This window comes from Copadichromis virginalis, linkage group LG5, assembly GCF_057382275.1.
Source record: "Copadichromis virginalis isolate Kocher_CV1m ecotype Utaka linkage group LG5, C_Virginalis_male_GT1.1, whole genome shotgun sequence".
Taxonomy (NCBI): domain Eukaryota; kingdom Metazoa; phylum Chordata; class Actinopteri; order Cichliformes; family Cichlidae; genus Copadichromis; species Copadichromis virginalis.
The window spans coordinates 7,019,334-7,038,769 of NC_140622.1; the positions used below are offsets into that span (position 1 = coordinate 7,019,334).

A 19,436-nucleotide genomic window follows, 5' to 3' on the forward strand; every position below is an offset into this window, starting at 1 on the left:
TCCACTGATTCTCCTCTTTCCCCTTCTTTCCTTCCTCTCATCTCACCCATCTTTTCAGTTCTTTCCTTCTTCAGATCTTCTTTTCTCATCTCTCCTCACTTCTTCTACTCCATCTCCTTCATTACCTCCTTTTCTTCCCTATATTTTTCTATACTTCTCTGCTCTTTTCACCTGTTCTCTCTTCCCTTCTTTCATTTTTCTTCGCCCCACTTTCCTTTCATTGCTTGCTCCTTCCGTCTCCCGCATTTCTTTCCTTCTCCCCATCTGTTCTCTTTCCTTCACGCCCGTCTTTTAAACACTTGTGTCTTCCTTTCTTAAGTCCTCGATCCTCCGACTCAATTTTCCTCTATCTCATTTCCATCTGTTCATTACTCTTCTGTCTTTCCTCTGCTGTCCTCCTCCTCCTCTCCTTTTTCCCCTTTCAGTTGTTCCAGATCCTCTCCTTTTCTCTTCTCCTTTGTCTCTCCTTCTCTCACCCTTTCATCTACTTTCCCCCTCTTTGCACCTCTCCTTCCCCTCCTTCCTTACTTTGTTGGACATCCACGGGCGAGGACCAACCGGACCAACACAAAAACACTAATTAGTCTTGGCACGGCAACAGCAAATCCCTCTCCACTGACGCTCCCGCCCCTTAACAAACAGATGTAGGCTGCTCACACGTTTGGACTCACACATTTGGACACATTAATGAGACTCACACATTTGGACACACGCACACACATTTGTGCAATAACACACAGGGTCCCAGTGCCTGGTTTCCCAAAGCGCAGCATGCAGCCGCTGCAGCTGTGACGGCTGTTGTTCGGCGCTTTTGTGAAGCGGTTTTTGTTTGGCAACATCAGTGTGGCTGACGTGAATGTGATGAGTATTTAAATGTAGCAGCGTTATTATCAAGTTGAATATCCTAATTTGGCTGATTGAAATGTTTCAGTTTTGCCTCTTGCCATGCCCCACCAATCACAGCTCTGTGCTTGTCTGATTTACTCTGGAATATCAGCAAAACAATGGATACGACTATCATTCCCGAGACATCGTTGCAATGTTAGTCAAGATATTCCACTTTCTGGGCTCTGCTTTTCAAAAGGGACGCTGGTGACATCATCGCCAGGTGTTCCGGATTTCTTTCAGCTGAGAAAAGCCAGGAGGGATATTAGGTTTTCAAAAAACGTTTTTTTTTTTTTTGGTTTTTTTTTTTGGATAAGTTTACAGAATATGGAATACAGTGATTTAAATATATGGTAAAAAACAACAACATGTCAATTAAGAAATACACAGATATTTTATTTACTTGAAATTAATCTTATTATTATGTAATACTGTTACATTGTCACTTTGTGGTTAGTTAAATCTTGTATGTATGAGGGGAGGTGCATATACGCTGTTGTTTGTTCGATTCCTAATTTTACTTGTTTATAATCAGACAGAAGTAAAATAAATGAAAATAAATGAAATGGCATTTCACAGGAAACAGGATTTCGTGGAGTTACAGCATGAAAAAATACTTCCATCAGGTAAAGGTTTGATTTTTTTGAGGGGTTTGAGATAACAGATATTAGTGTAAAACGTTAACATAAGAAGGTAACATCATCTAGCTCCTGAAAATTTGCCTCTTTAGCATGCGGCTGAAGTAAAAGTGACCTGGTGGATGTAAGGAGGTTAGAAAGGTGCACCACCCGGTGCCAGTGTAGCTCACAGGGTGAGCAGGTGACCATATGCCACAAGGCTGCAAAGGGCCAGCCCGGGCTCCAGTCTGACCTGAGGCCCTTTGCTGCATGTCTTCCCCTCCTCCATTTCCACCATCTAATAAAGACAAAAATAATACTAAAGAGGAAAGTAGTGCCATTAATTCAGCATGTGTTTAAGGTTGTTTTATTTCAGTTTGGCCATATTATTGATATATTAAAAAAAAAAAAAAAGAGTGGTTGAAAAGCTCATGCAGATGTTTTAGGGATTAAAAAAAATTCCATCCCAAATGAAAGACAGACAGCAGCATGGAAAGGCAGCAAGTTCAAGGTAATTCCAGAAAAAAGTGATGTGCTCCTAAAAGTTCTGTTTATTACTCTAAACCACCACAGACATTAAAACCAAACCAAAACGATGGTCATATTTTGTTTTTTTCCCCTTCCAAAACAAAGTGCAAAGTCCAAGTTTCATAGCCAGCTGATATCTCATCCTTTCAGCAGTTTGCCTTGTGTGTACAATCTTCCTGGAGATGAAAAAGAAATGTTTTTCAGCTGCACAGATACAGATCCCCGGTGGATCGGCTGTGTGTGCGTTAAAGCCATATTTGTGAGTGAGTGAGTGGATGTGCGCTCGCACCGGGCAGCTTTCCCACCCCCAGGCAGCGAGTGTGGGTGTTTTTCTGGAGCCTCTGTGTCATTTGCCTCCAAACAGTAACAATGTTGTTGATCAGCAGTTGTTTACAAACCGCCAGGAGGATGGAACTAATTTGTTCACTGTGTAGTCCCCCGTCTCTCCCACTCTGGAGACCATTTCAATTTGAGCTCCTTATATGTTCTCGATAGCGGGCTGCCACAAGTTGATTCTGACAGCAATTATGAATATTGTGTTCCACTCAAGTGGTCGTGAGCGGGAGAGTAATGAAGTTCTCACCAAATCATCTGTTCCCCAAATCACTTAACTGCATCTTCATTAAGAACACTGCAGCGTAGAAGAAATCATCAGATCATCAGATTAATGACGTAGCAGCTCAACGTCACGCGGTACGAGCCAAAGAACTGTAGTGTTGCCTAGCTGTCTTTCCATCTTTCCGTACATACATACATAGATAGTCTCAGACTTTCAGCCTTTAAACTTGATCAGGGCTGTCAGCAAACACGTGAAACAAAATGAGACACATCGTTGTGAAATTTTATAATTGGTTGTCGGAGGGGGGGGCCATCCTAGCAGCAGCCTTTGGACTCCTGAGGGGCACAGAATGCAAAGCTGGCTTTTCACCAGAAAACTTGTTAGACGCTGCACTGCTGGGGTTTAACAAGGCACTATGCATACTGTGTGTGTCTGTCAAGGCTAGACTAGAGAGAGAGAGGGAGTTGCAGTATTAGTGAACCTAAGCAGACAGATATCGGTTTTGCTAAACAGTGTTAGGTTTTTTTTTATCTGTGTGATTTTTTTTCTTGTTTGTTTTATACGTGTGCACAGATGTAACGAGTCTGTGTGAAAACTTGCCTGAGGGAAGGTGGGAGTCATACCGTATTTGAAAGGTCGGATTCTGTGTGGGGCATTTTGGACAAATAATCAAACTTTATTATTTTCCTGTTTTTTGATTATCACGAAAAGAACAAGACAGCAACTGAAGATTCCCAACAACAACACACACATTAACAGAGGGATGCTCGGGATATAAGAATGAGTGGAGTGTGTATAATGTGAAGAGAACTGCTGTGTAAGTAGTTTTAACCACATTCCCTCAGTGATCGAATAAATAAATGCATCAAACTTGGTTTTGATGGTTTATCCATGTGTGAAAATTTAAAGTGGTACTTTGAGCTCCTTCACCTCAGCTGACACGTCGGGTCTTTTTCATATCAAAACTCAAATCAACACTTAACATAAATGTTAAGAGAACGTCAACAGCTGTGAGTGTTTCCACAGCACATCAGCACATCAGCACATCCTCCAAACACAAACACATTGTTTCAGGACACTGTGAGCCAATAATATGGAAGCACGCGAGCATTAGCAAAGTTACATGTAAGAAGTCTGACACTGCTTCAGTTTGTTGCATTTTTAAAAAATGATTTTTATTCTCTTTCCTTTTAATTCCAGCACTTTTTCTTGTAGCCACGTTTAATTTGCACTGCCTTTCATTTCACAAAAAAGCTGTCTGTTGTCCTTGTAAAGTGACTTTTGTGACTCCTGTGTGAAAAGCCCTTTTTAATTTTTTTTCTTTTTGCATTTTCCTGAAAAACAACCAAAAAAACTTTTGTAGTTTTCTGATTTGCTTTTAAATCAGTGAATTGACTTAATTGACAGACATTTTTTAAGATATTCACCAGAGACCAAGTGATTTGTGCAAATTCCTGCAAATTGCTTCTTTTGCTCAGTTTCCAATTATACCGTTCAAAATTCAAAGTAAAATTTTACTGTAAGTTGTGTGAACAATATATATATATATATATATATATATATATATATATATATATATATATATTGATCTCGATGGAAAAAACATTTTTCACCAATAATTGCATGCTGAAATTATGCCGGCTTTTTATTTGATAGATAAAAATGGTTTGAATTATTATATAATATGATATTTGATATACACAATTATACAACAATTATTCACATGCTGAATGACAGGTAAAAAAACCTTTGGACCTGTGTGTGTGTGTGTGTGTGTGTGTGTGTGTGTGTGTGTGTGTGTGTGTGTGTGTGTGTGTGTATGAGCATCATGTTGTATTTCTGAGGTGGAAAATAAAAGCTGTGAGGAAGAATGACAGCAGAGAGGAAGGAGGTACTCACAGACAGAAGCAAGGACAAAGCTCCTCACCTGCTCTGCGTGTGTGTTTGATGAAATAATAAATATATAAAAGAAGAATATTAAATCCTCCTCGTCGCCCGCTGCTGTCATCCTCTGATATTTCTCTACGGTGCCACACTGACAGATAACGATCACATTACTTCTCCCATTCGACTTTGTTTCATAATCTCTGTGACTCAAACAAACTGTATGTTTGATTATTTTATTTCGCCCCCTTTTATTCTGCTTACCTTTCCCTTTATTCTTTTCTTTCTCTGGTCGAACCTCTGCTTAAGCCCTCACCAGCTAGCCCTCCACCCTCACAGGGAGAACAGTTTGCTGACACAAGAGTCAAAAAAGGCCCTGAACAATCCTACAATCCCTCAGCGAAAGGAGGAGCCAATAATTGTTGTCTGCTTAAGAGGGAGAGGTGAGGAATTTCAAGAGCTGCCAGGGTGGCACACTGTCAAACACACACACACACACACACACACACACACACACACACACACACACACACACACACACACACACACACACACACACACAGTTTAATCACATACATCATTTGAAGGCTAAAGCGGGAGAACTGAGTCAGGACGTGCTTTTCTTTTTCAGATCAACACATTTTCCTGATCATCATCACTCACGACTAAGATGCGTCACATTACTAGAAATGTTGGTGGTTTTCAAACAATCTCAGTTTCAGCACGAATGCCTGCATGTTTTTGTGATTAATGTATTTACATAATTCTTTTGATAACATTTTTAATATCTCTTGATATTAATTAATCTCCAGCTCACCACGGAGGTAAAAAGCAGTGTAAGATAATCCTGTCAGATTTAAATGTTATCAGACACTAGAAATAACCCTTCTTTTGCTCTGTTGGCTCTGAGTGACATTGCAATTTCCTAAATCTGATTATTCTTCTGGTCATGATTTTATCTTTACAAAGAGATCAATTTAAGCCGAGTATGGGGGACAAAAAATCATTTAAAGGAACAGTTCACCACAAAAGTACAGTTTAGGTGATATCAGCTTTAGAGACTTTGTCTTCAACGTAATTAAACAAAATTTCCTTTGATTTTCACAAAAGATCATAAAGAAATTCGACACAGCAGTAATGTATTTTCTTACAAAAGAAAGAAAGAAACACAAAGCTTGCTGTGGTTAGACGTAAACAGGAGAGAGCTGTTTTCTCTCTCCTGTTTACGTCTGTCACCCATGCTGCTAGCTAACAGGCCGACTCGGCTGAGGAGAGCTCCACTAATGTTTGCATCCTGCTACTACTGTGACCTTGTTGTCATGAGGAGCTTCACGAGCTCCTCTGCAGAGTGATACAGCTGGCAGCTGTCGTTCAGTAAAAAAATAAAAAGTAGAAAAGACACTTCCACAGTGCAGATCAGCAAAAGTGTGCAACTGACAGCAAACACAATCTAAACAACATTTGATGTTGCTGTGAACGCTCCCTTTAAAATTATAGACATACATTACCGTGGCGAAAAATTTAATTAAATAAAATCCATCAATATTTAAGTCTTTTTTATGTTATTTCTTTATCTTTCATTTTTCTAATATTTCCTTTCATACGGTGTCTGTATGCTACCATAAATAACAGGTTGCAAATCCACATTTCTGGATTTTAAATAATAATCATTTAATAATGACACACAATGATGAAATAAATCCATGAAGGGATTTATAAAGTGTAAAAAATTGAATTATTAATGTTGTTAAACTAAAGTGATCTACAGACAGACAGAAAGATCAATTGATGGATATTATAATTGCTTAGATTATCGAGTGTAATAAGTTGGACAAAGTTTACAAAGCAATATTTCAGGTGTGATTCTGTTTTTACTGTTTCCTCTCTGACAATGAAACTTTGTCTTTTTCACAAATGAAACTAACGTAGGTTATACACTGCTGAGTCTGTAAAGAAGAAAGTGTTTTATTTTTAGTGGCTTTAGCATTTTAAAAAAGAAAACAAATGTGGCTACAATTTGGAGGAAAATTCCGAAAATAATCTCTGTGCAGAGTTTGGTGGTATCGATGCTCCACTGGGGATTTGGAGGTGGGAAACGAAGGCTGGAGCAACATGAAAGATATTAGTTATAAAAACAGCAATTATTCAAATGTGTGTCAGTGAATTCTTAGAGAGCATGTCAGGAAGATCTTTAAAAACTTAATTTAATCTGGAATGACAAATAAAGAACATTATTGTTGTTGCACATTTTAATGATGTTTTGGGGATATGTGAGGAGGACAGATAAGGAAAAAGGCATCATCACAATATCACAAAAAAGTGTTAATGTATGGATATGCATCACATCAATGAAATGTAGAGTAAACCTGTCTTCTCTACACGTTTGACTTTACGTCGTTGCAGCTGGAACAATAAATCACCTGAAAGTATGAGAGGTACAGCGGAGTTCTCAGAGTAGGAGGACGCGTTGTGGTCCACTGACTGAGCAGAGCTAATACACATCTGTGAGTACGAACCCTCCCCTTTGCTCTATCTGTCTTGTTCTCCCACTTTCCCTTTGTATGTGTGTGTGTGTGTGTGTGTGTGTGTGTGTGTGTGTGTGTCAGGGTTGGATGGCCCGACTGAGCTGAGTAAATGTGACCAGACTAAGTGTGTGTGTCTCATATCAGTGTGTCCTTGATCGCTCTCACTGTATGGGGCACTTTAGCTCCCATTCTTCACTGGCACCGGGAGGCATGCCTCTCCACACACACGCAGACACACACAGTATCCACCTGCACACATGCATGCATGTACAGCTACACCCACACACACTCAGTGTTTTGATGTAAACGCAAGTAGACGAGGGGTCCAGTCAACTGCTCCGCCTCCGTGTCTCTCCCCCTACCCTCCTCTCTTTTTCCCTTCGTCTTTCATTGCCTCCCTCCCTGTGACATTTTTAACGGCATGTCACGCAACCCTGTGCTCATGCACACGCACACACCATGTCGTGCTCTCTGCCAAAGCTCTGCATCTTTGTCTGGGGAGAGCCACTTAAGCACGCTCATATACGCACATATTCAAACACAGTCATGTCTGATTTTTTTTCCCTTCTGCACACACACACACACACACACACACACACAAGCAACTTAAGCCATCTTCCTTTCACCATCTCGTGCCCTCCCTCCTCTCTGGGTCTCGTCTGGTCTCGTGTGTGCGTGACTGTGGCTGGCTGTGGTGAGGGCAAATTAGCACAGCGACCCAGTTTGGTACCAGAAGAGTCAAGACATCAGCGGAAGATATACTGAAAACTCTCCCTTTCCACTGCAAAAACTCACTTTGTGCTCTGACACAAAAAAATACAGGGTATAAAGGAGCACCTCCAGCTGAGGATTATCACAAAGTAAAAGAATTCTATTTTCTCTTCCTTTTCATGTTATTTCCTCCCTTTAAAAGATCCTATCTCCACAACCTCAGAAAAAGTACAGCAGTGTGTTACATTAAAAATCTGGATAAAATCTGTTCCATAAACAAAACATGAACTCACCGTGGGTTTTCCCTCCACCCCTTTCCTCTGCTTTCTTTACTGGGCTCTGTTTTGCATTTCTCTGCTGCTGCTAATTGCCTGCAACTAATTATAGAAGGTCTGTATGTGGCCCTCTGAACCGGACACACACTCACTCACACACACGTGCACACACACACACCGTTTCCTATGCTTTTAAACACATTTTGACAAGTAGCTCTCACTGTGTCGAAGTGAGAGGGGGTTTGCCGCTGGCCTCAGACACAACATAGATTTGTGGGTGTGTGGATGAGTGCGCGTAGATGATGGGAGGAGGAAGGCTAAAAGGAGGGGGATGCTAGCAAACCGGTGTTGCGTGTCTCGTTCGGCTCGTTTAGCTGACAAACTGCTTTTAGCGTTTAATTATCCAGCGCTGTATGATTAATAGATTTTAATTACTGTAACCCAATTGCCACCTGAAATATGTACAGGTCTCTGAATGAGGTCAGCCTATCAAATCCCTGGCAAGGGAAAATCAAAAAGGACAAAACAAACTGAGTGTGAGGGCAAACAATAGCAGATCAAAAATCTTTCCATCTTAAACCTCTCACTTGTTTTTTTTCATCAGTGAATGAAAGAAGAAAAGCGAGCTCGGGCAGACAGGCGGCTGTTTTCATCAGTATTTACCTCCTTGAGGAAAATGTTAGACCTCTGAAAGGCTTTTGACCAGACCTTGAACTTTTTCGTTTCATTTAAAATTTTCTTTACATGATCTGCAGCCGGAGCTTCAAAGAGACTTTTTGATTCGTTAGAAAGGTTAGAACCTTTCCACATTCGTGCGTTGCTTCTAAGGCTCTTTGCATTCTGCACACACGCTGCTGCTGATGCTCCGAGGAAATGTTCATATAGCTAATTTACTGTGGAACTGCAATGCGCACAATCATTTTCCTAATCAGAAGACTGAATAGCACTGATAATTTAAAAAGCGATCTGAAATCTATTAGTAGTTACTTTGTAACTGAAGCTGCCTTTTACACAATTACTTTGTCTCCATTGCCAACGTTGAGCCCAAACAGCACTTATGGAGTTTAGTGTTGACGACCTTGAAGTAGGGTTTGTCCCAGCTGACGGGAAACTAGTGACAATTCCAGTTAAATGAGGCAGTGCACGATGAGTTGTTGGTTTATCAGACATGGTGCTGTGAAAAGAACCAAGTGCCAGCTCCAGGTCTGACAAATGAACCTAAAAACTGCAGTGCTTCTGATGACTCCAAAAGAAAGTCCGTTCCTATAGATTCCCAAGTTACTTTTGATCATTACAAGCATATTTACACCCTATAGTTTCCACATTCATACAAACTGTAGATTAAAGTTTTCTAACAGCTCATCCATAAGGATTAAAGTTTTGAAATGAGCTCAGCATAAAAGGTGTCAGACTACCGTGAACATGCAATCAGAGCATGAAAGAAAGTAACAGTAGCGAGTAGAGTGAGATTTTACTCAATTCTTCATTGGCTCATGTATAGTAGATATATTGGATAATAGTTACATTGTATAGTTCTAAAGTTCATATCCCATAGTAACAATGGTTAATATGTAATAAACTGGCAGGTTACTACATTTCAGTTAACTATCATTTACTGTACACAATCACTAGAAAAATTCTTAATGGTAACCATTAACATTTGTGCTTGCTCTAGTGTTTATGAAACATGTAAATAGTTAATAAACTGGAATGAATTTGATAAAATTGTAAAGGATACATATAATACCTTTAATATATGTACAACAATTAAAGAGCACATTCTAAGTAGGCAGGTAGGGTGGAGTGTAGTCGTGGTGGTCTGGGTAGCTCACTGGCATTTTTCTTTCACTTCAACTTTAAGCTGATGAAGTTTAGTTCAAATTACATTCTTTGATAATGAAACCTTGAATAGAAATTGAATAAAAAGTAATGCACTCATGTCCTGTATGCTAATTAATCTTTAGTTTAACAACAAAACTTGAAGCAAAGTCGTTTTCCATTAAAATCACATACCACAAATTCAGACATACAGATTAAATTGGTCAGTTGTGACACCGTGCAATAGGGTGTAACATTTAAGATAACTTTAAAGAAAAAATGTGATGCGTGTTCATAACATGCAATGTGTTTGCCTTTGCACTATCAGAGCATCGATTATTACTCAAGACCAGTGTTGGTCAAGTTACTTGAAAAAAGTAATCAGTAACTAATTACTGATTACTTCCCCAAACAAGTAATCCCATTACTTTACCGATTACTCATTTTCAAAAGTAATTAATTACTTAGTTACTTAGTTACTTTTTAAAAACACGATTTACAACCTGAAGAGGTGATAAAGCGATAGAGCTTTCAGCCCAATTCTACCTTTTTTGCATAATCATCATACAAAATGTAATCAAATGGAAAATTATCTTTTTTTTTTAACTTGTTTTATCAGTTTTAATCTTTTAACTTTATGCATCAAGCAAAAATTTAATTATATGCAACATTCTCTGACTTGAATAAATGAGTTTAACATTTAAACCTATTTTCTGCACATTCCAGCACATAAAATAAAATATTTTTTGTGTTTACACTCAGTCTTTCAAATAGATGCAAGTAAAACACAGCAGAACATAAATAAAGTTCTGTTGCTCTATTTTCACCTGTAAAGCAGGACTGGGGGTAGGCGGAGGTTTACCCTGGTGCAGGTGTGCCGCGGTCAGTTGAAGAATCCGTGAGTTTCTCTGTGAATTTCCCATCACGTCGTTGCGCACTCGGTGCTTGTTTAGAGGTTTTTTTCGCTGTAAAAAGAAGTTTTCTTCCCACGCACAACGGACGCTAATGTTTTTGTCACTTTTTATGGAATCAAACTCAAAGTAAGGTCAGTACTTCCACGCTTTAAACGCTGCACGCTCATACTCTCTCCCGCACTCGATATATGATGCACTGTTGATCTGCACACAGCTGTTGTCACTAACGGTGCACTCGCTTACGTCACTGTCGTGAGACATTCTCGCAAAAAAATCACGGTTTTAGTAACGCAGTAACGCAGCGTTCCTACGGGAAAGTAACGGTAATCTAATTACCGTTTTTGCAATAGTAATCCCTTACTTTACTCGTTACTTGAAAAAAGTAATCAGATTACAGTAACGCGTTACAAGTAATGCGTTACTGTCCATCTCTGCTCAAGACACCCAAACAGTAGATGTGAACCTGTTCTTCGCCTGTTGACATCACATGTGCAAGCACGAGAAATAAAAGTCGAATAAAAAGCAAAACACCTGGAAACCAGCAGCAAAGTAAAAACCACGAGCTAATGGCAAACTGCCATGTTTTATAACCCACTTCATCAGGTTTAAGTGCACAGCCCCTGCTGAGCAACAGTTCACCTCTCTCTGATTAACTTTGTTCACCTCCAGCTCTCTCTGGAGAGTTAACAGTGTGGGTCACCCTCATCTCGCCGTCCACCATCTCATCCTAACGCACCAATTCCCCTCGAATACTCTCTGTTTTTGCAGCATTTGAGCATTCTGTGGTCTGTTAAATGGATTTCCAGTTTTTGTTCAGGAACAATAGCAAAGGTTTTAAGTTGACAGTTTTTATATGGAAGTACAAAAAATATACTTCTTACCATGGATACTATGACTGCACAGTTAAATAGATCTCTTTGTAAAGTAATTCCTTAATGGTTCCCACAGTTGGCACATGTCATGAAGGCTGACCTATAACTGAAACCTTGAATGCATGTTAACCTTTCCTAGGTCGCTGTTTAAGATTAGGGTTAGGTTCAAATCTCTCCCTTTATACCCAGAGAGAAACTGTGCAGCCAAAATTCATGTCAGAAATCATATTTCAACTCTAACATCTTCCAGGTTTGAAAACTTGCCGTTTATCACGAGGTTAAATGCAGCATAACAGAACCTTCCAGGTACAGTTATCGGTGTCTCATGAGGCAGGCTGTCTACTAATTGGAAAGTTGGTGGTTTGATCCCTGGGTTCCACATGTTGAAGTATCCTCAGGCCAAATACTGAACCCTAAGTTACCCCGGAGTGGGTTTACTGGAGTTCACTGGAGTGTGAGTCTGTGTGTACATGTATGAATGTGTGTGTGAATGGTTGAATGAGACTTGTGACTTGTGAAAGTGCTTTGAGTCCTCAGATAGAGTAAAGCAGTTCTACATAAGCAGCAATCCATTAACCATTTATCTAAGGTTAGGGTTGAGTTTTTAGCTTTTGCTAAATTGGCTAAGAGTTGGAAACTATCAGATCAATTTGGTGAATAGGCTTTTTTTTATTAAAGAAAATATAAACAGTGTCTGATGCCCTTCACTTAGAATGGTCATTTTCTTTGTTCCCTGATTTTCAAAACATGAAATAAGGAATAAAATATTTTAAAAATGACACACTATGATTGCTCAGAGCAGCAGCTTTGCCTCCACTGCAAAGCTCCAAATATAAATACTACCAAACCAAAAGTGCAAACACACCATGCACCGTAAAGACCTATCGTCAGTGGACTCATTGTAGACTTACCTATGCAGGAGTCCCTGTGCTCCTCAAATCCAGCCGAGCACACGCACCTCCCGATGGGCACCAGCCATTCCCCCTCTGCACTGCAGTACATTTTGGGTGTGTCCCTCTCCTCAGCGTGATCCACACACTGACCTCTGACCTCTACCAGAGATGATGAGTCAGCCCCCGTGACCACGTCAGTGAACACAGCCAGGTTACGGTTCACGCCCACACAGCGTTTGTAGTACACCCTCACCGAGGTGAGGGCAATGCAGGCGCCGATGTCCTGGAAGGCCAGGTAAAAGCCCCGCCTATTGAGAGGGCCCACACCGCGCACCTGTAAGAAGACAGGACAAGCAATTTTTCTTAAAAGGCAGGATGCTCTTAATTTTGCAGGAACTTTCCTGTGCACAATTTAAAGCCCAAAGTGTACATGAGCATGCATGTAGTAACTTTCTAGAGTTTAGAAAGTTGTTTTATTTATTTATTTATTTTTCATAAAACATAAACAGTGGTTGATACAGAGGTTTCTTAACAAAACAGGTGGAACAGTATGAATGCAGCTGTAATTTAATCTCTGGACCCGTGTTTGGTGTTTTGCTTTGGCAGCAGTCATTAATCAACTGCTGTGCTTCCGACCACAATGAGCAAACAGATGATTTTACATTTTTATATGCTTGTTTTTCATAAGATATCACATCACAGTTGACTATTGTTAACACCAAGGAGCTAATTTACAACATTATTTTAAAAGTTTGCAGCAAAAGCATCTAAAAATAGGCAAAAACCTTGTTCTTACTAGTAGACAGATAGAAGACTGGCCACCCCCTCAGTTTGTATACTCTGAAACAAGCTGGGGTGGCACCTTTCCCTTCAAAGCCACTTACACTTTTTTTTTTTTAGATTGGTTGCTTCTCACAAACATTAGGTTTGTACAACATGTGGCTGTGCTCACAGCTTAATGCCTGAGATGAAAGGTTTTTTTCTTCTCGTAAAGGAGACACATCCATCCATTCATCCATCTTCATCCGCTTTATCCGGGGCCGGGTCGCGGGGGCAGCAGCCTAAGCAAGTATTCTGTTAGCGTTTAAAAAGTTGATAATTAGAATACATTTTCTTCGTTGAACTAAATGGATTACATAGCGTTCTTTTTCTCTTTTATGTATATATTAGGGGTGCAACGATACTTGTATCGGTATTGAACTGTTCTTTCGCCTAGGCTGTCGAACTCAGATTCACTGACCGCAGGGCAAGCTAGCAAGACAGAAGCTAAGCTCCTTGCAACATGGCAAATTGAACCTCCCCCACCCTCATTCATATCTGGCGTTTGGAACTATTATAGTTTTCATGTGACGTATGACCCTGAAGGTAAGCGCGTCATGGACAAAAGTAAAACAGTATGTCGGATGTTCCCACCAACTACTGCGTTAGCGCAGTTAGCTCGTTAACGTGTTGGCCGTCTAGCCCCATGCACGGGGCGATCGGCGGTAGCTCGTTAACGGAGATTTGCCGTGTTGTGGCGTTAACGTCATTTCAACGAGATTAACCTGAAAGCACTAGTGGGAACACAACGAATATGACTGCACATTTACGCCGACATCATCCTAGTGCAAAGACAAGTGGAAGCAGAAAAAAAACAAGCAAGCATGCTACTAACTTTAGCCGAGTCATTTAGACAGCTGTTTAATATGCTGCTGAGAATATAGCCCAGAAGAAGCGGATAGTATAGCTTTTATTTTGGAAAGAGACATTTCTCTGTAATAAACTCTCTTTTCCAAAGATGAGTGATTCCTCAATCAGATACAGGGCTCGCAATATCGCTAGCCCAACGTCCTGGAGCTAGCGATTTTTTCAGTCGGGGTACCAAAATCTATCTCTGCCCTGCCCGTCGGGCTATTGTACGAAAAATATATGTCAATGCTTTTGCATTCTTTCGGAAATGTAGCTGGGTTATTATGTCATTGGCATCGGTGAGCCACTGTCAATATGTGACATATTGAAATCGCGTTTGAATTTGCGCTTGTTTTCTTGCTTTCACTTTGCAATCGAGCGAACTGTGTATAGAGAGCGACAGCACTGATCTGTGAGTGATGATAATTTGCGCACCAATTCCTCTGACATCGTCTTATTAATCGTTAGCTTACTATGCAAACATGACAAGCGAAATCTCCCGCAGCTTAAACATGTGAGAGGTTGATCGCGCAGAGAATCGCTGAGCTTATGTGAGTGCGTGTGTAAAAGCAGCAGGATATATATTTCAGTTCTGCTGAGCCAAATAAGACAGGTCAGGGTGAAGAAGTGACAGCCAAAGAAAAGCTTACCACAAAACGGAAAAGTTATGACAAATCAGATTATAAGGCAAAAAGAAAGTGCAGCTTTATGGTTTCATGGACAAAAGAATTTCTGTGGCTGCAATATGACGAGCTAAATAACCAGGGCTGCACATAAGTGGTCCGCAGGTGCGCATTCGCTGTCAAAATAAAAAACACGCACAAGGGTTAGGGTTAAATTTAAAAACTGTACTTTTGAGTTAAAATATATATTTATAAGTTTAATAAATGACAAATTAAAAAGGCATGAACATTTTTTTGTATCGAAAAAATATTGAACCGTGACACCAAAGTATCGAACCGAACCGAACCGTGAATTTTGTGTATCGTTGCACCCCTAATAAATATATATATATATATATATATGTATATATATCTTAATTAATGTTAATGTTGGTGGCATCAGTTAAACAATGGACCTTGAGCCAGCACAACCGAGCCAGCAGTGCACGGACAGGAATGCATTTCTTACTTGAAAATTCTGACACCACTTCATATTTCACTAGCTGGGCCCACGTCCTCATTTTAGGTTTAACAGCGTTTTAGTAGGTAAAAGTGAACGCTTTGACATGAATTGAGCTACGGTTTGGGGAAGGCCTCGAAGGGGACTGCCGATGGCTCCCGGGCCTGGCAGAGCCCCATGCATGAAATAGAAATGAAGAAGTTAAAGAATTGAGAACAAGGACGGAGGGAAGGTGGGGCATGTAAACGAGAATGAACAGCTTTCAGAACTGGGGGAACCTACATAGATGACAACTGGAAGGTGAGTATTTGGAGGCGTGGTCCTGCTCCTGGTCCTGCTCCTGAAATTCCGATAGATAATCTCCAATTAAAGAAGAAAGGGACGGGCGAAATCTGATTGTACAACCAAGCTGCTCTCAGAGTCAAAAGACTCCACCTCAAACCTAAAGAAACATCTGGAAGTAAGTTCTTGTTTAAAAAGTAACATTAGCCTACTGCAAGTACCTTGTTTTAGTTGTGGTAGCTATCTGGGTTATGTGCCACTTCAGTATCTCCGATGTATTATTGCTGTGTGATTTATTACTATTACTGAAGGGTACTCACCACCGAGCTAACACTGTTAGCTGACATTAGCTGAGGTTAGTTTTGTAGTGGAATACTGCTGGAAATGGATAGAACATTGGTGTACTCGGACACTTATTCAAATTCTTATACTAATGCAAGAATGTAATCACATTGTTTATCATAGAGAAAGTGAGATTTTTTTATGTCCCAGCTATGCCACCTAATTGGCTGGCATGGTGTTAGCTTATAACCAGCTGTTGTTGTTTAGCTGGCTCACTGTCAGGTGTCCAGAGACAGGAGGTTTGCATGTCTAATAAACTGAAAGAGCTATTGATTATAAGCTATACTACATATGTGGCTGGTCTCTAGCTACAGACATAAAACACGGTGGATGGCGCCATGTTTGGCGATGGCGATGTCCATCTCAGCCACTGTATTCAATATGACGGGGAAACATGGCAGCCTCCACAAACCTGCACTCGCTCTTGATTATTTTTAATGGATTAATTCTACATTCATGAGAACGCATTAGCTCAATTTTCATTTTTTCTATTAAGCAACCTCAAAACTGACTTATTGTGCCTTTAAAAGGGACATGTCTAAATGCTGAAAAACCATCACTGCTGCACAACCAGTAGCTTTGTTTGCACACCTAATTGATGAATTAAATATGCATTTCACCATCAAACAAACTCATCAAGCTTATGATGCATCAACACTGTTTGCTAATTAGTCAGCTAATTATGAGTTTTGCTGCTCTTTCCAGGTTATCTTTCCAGGGCTGCTTCTGTAGCTTTCTTGTAAGAATTAAACATGTGCTGTGCAATCATGGATCAGCATTTGTCATGAGGCAAAAATTATAATTTTCCTGTGTGCTAATCCTCCCCACTTAAACATAGATGCACATTAAGTGATCAAGTGATCGTTTACTCCTCACCTTACACAAGTCTAGGATGGTTCATAGAGGGGATCGGGCGTTTGCGGTTGTGGCGCCGAAAATGTGGAATGATCTACCTCTCCACATTAGAAAGGTCCCAACTGTCACTCTTTTTAAATCCCATCTTAAAACATATTTTTTCACTTTGGCTTTAGATACTGCATGAGAGTTACTAATTATTTTTATCCTAATTTTCTTTGAATTTTCTTACCTGTTGTTGATGTTAATGTTATTATTTAATTATTACTTTGTACAGCACTTTGGTCAACTCTCTGTTGTTATTAAATGTGCTGTATAAATAAAAAAAAAAATATATATATATATATAATTACTTCTTTGGATTCATTTGTGAAAGTCACAGATTCTCTACAATATATATCATTAAGTATAATTATTATAATGTAATTCATTTATTTTTAATGATCTAGTAACAATATTATTGGCCACAATAATATTTGTAAAAATAAAAATTAATATCTACATGAAAAAAGAAACTGAATTTAAATACTCTAATTAAATATTTCTTTTAATCTTTTTCCTGCTGCAAGGTGATATGGTGAGATGACCTGAAACAAGGCAAAAATTCAGCTTTAAATTTCTAAATCTAAGATATAAAAAGACTACAGTTCCTGTTGTGGAACTTCATACACACTCCACTGTTCTGAATCCTAACCTCAGTCATGAAAATGACATGTTTACACCCAGATAGAAAAAAACATTTGGGCCTGTTATAAGCTTCATATAAAAATTATAGCTAAAGCTCTTTCTGATAGCTAATTTTGAGGCTAAGTCACACCACACTACTGGCTCTCTCAGCTGTGTTAATGTGGTTGTTATATGGCCTTCTAAGATAAGATAAGATAAGATAAGATAAGATAAGATAAGATAAGATAAGATAAGATAAGATAAGATAGAACTTTATTAATCCCTCGGGTGGGTTCCTCTGGGAAATTTGACTTCCAAAAAAAGCACAGCAACGACCGAAGTTACAGTTACAGAATTGTTATATATATATACACACACACACACACACACACACACACACACACACATATAAATACAGAGACAAATATAAATAAAATATACAAAGGGGATAAATAGAATAAATAGGAATAAAAAATAAAAATACAAGTGAATTGCACATTTCAAGTATTGAATCTATTGCACTGTTGACTATTTACAAAAAGTATTGCACAAGGTATTGTACAGTGAGGTGAAGAGGCACTACAGCTTAGTTGTTCCCCCCTCCTTTGTCCTCCTGTTTCCCCTCCCTCTCCCCTCCAGAGAGGAGTTAAACAGTCTATGAGACTGTTCTATGAGACTCAGAAAAGGCTTCAGTATTGCTGAGTAACATTCTGTTTGTATTAGTACAATTAGAACACTGTATTGCATTTATACAATGGTTTCATGAAGCTTGCTAACCCAGCTTGCTAGCGTTAGCTGATAACTAAGTAAATGTCCTAATACTGATTGTTCTGCTTCCAACAGAGTTAGGTATCAATAATAGTGTAGTACCACTATCCTATATCAAATTTGAAGCTGTTGTCAATATCAAATCACATCTGAAAACACTGAGCCAAGTGCTGCTATTTGTTTTCTCTCACAGCTGTGCAGACGCGAGCTCAAAACAGTTTGAGTGACGTGACTGGAAGAGGCTCTGCTGTGGATGTGGATGCTTCCAACTTGTTTTGAACTTGTGTGGAGGTGTGCATGCTAACTTACAATCCAACGTGAGATTTTGCTTTGAAAGCCTGGACTGACATTCACCTGTAGTATTGCTGAGTTACTCGTACCTCTGTGTTGAGTTTGAGTCGTCTGACTCCCAGGTCCACCCCTGTGAAGCTCTCGTCAGCAGCGATGGTGTCAATCTTAATGAACTGGTTCTCCCGTATGGCTGAGCCCACCGCTCTGTCAGACTCGTAGTAGTACAGGTTGAAAGTTTCCTGCAGAACAAATATGGTGTCATAAGTACTGCACACTTGTTCATCATATTACAATATCAGAGGTATGTTGGAACCATATCTCCATGCTTTGCAAAAGCCAAAATACTGATGTAAGGTTCACATAGTCTGTCATTTTCCCTCCCAAAGGTGGCATTTGGAAACACTTTCTACAAATAATGTAGTCTTTTCAGTTCCTCTAAAATTTGTTATTTTCCCTCCCAATGCAAGATGCTATCACCACCACAGTAATTCAAAAGTGTTGTTCTTATCTTGTTCTATTACCAGTCCAAAAGTCAAGTTAAGGACTCATGTACATAAACAAGTTTGTCAAGTCTTGCTAGCATTGGAGCACTTTTGTGTTGAGAACTTCTTGTTGATAAATAACTAAGATTTAATAAGTAAAATTTGACTATCAGTGTTTATTTTATTAGCATCATTTTGAGTAAACTTCACAATAGTCCCATTGTTACTTCTGGTTAGCTTCCTAGCTATGGCAAAGCTTTCATAAGTCTATATTTAGGTCATTCAATGAAGTAACAACACAGCCTCAGAGCTGCAGCTGGTTCTCATTTTCTCAGGTTTCGGATGGTCATAATTAGTGTTGTGATGAAAAATGCTTTAATTTTAGCACATAAGACAGACCACCAGATGGCAAATGTTTGATACCATTACTCTGAGTTGACATAATACTCAGAATAATGAGCATACTCAATACAGTGAAC

General features: G+C 39.5%; 1 protein-coding gene across 6 annotated transcripts in view; it reads right to left on the reverse strand.

The window, feature by feature from the left end:
- The window catches only part of epha8 (eph receptor A8), a 138,700-nt gene that overhangs the window by 54,873 nt on the left and 64,391 nt on the right, over positions 1 to 19,436 (reverse strand). For all 6 annotated transcript variants that reach the window (XM_085455673.1, XM_085455671.1, XM_085455674.1 and 3 more), the window contains 2 exons: positions 18,565 to 18,714; positions 12,500 to 12,815 (listed from right to left, as the gene is read on the reverse strand). In XM_085455673.1, coding sequence (XP_085311799.1) covers positions 12,500 to 12,815; positions 18,565 to 18,714 — 466 coding nt within the window. The remainder of the gene's footprint in view (positions 1 to 12,499; positions 12,816 to 18,564; positions 18,715 to 19,436) is intronic.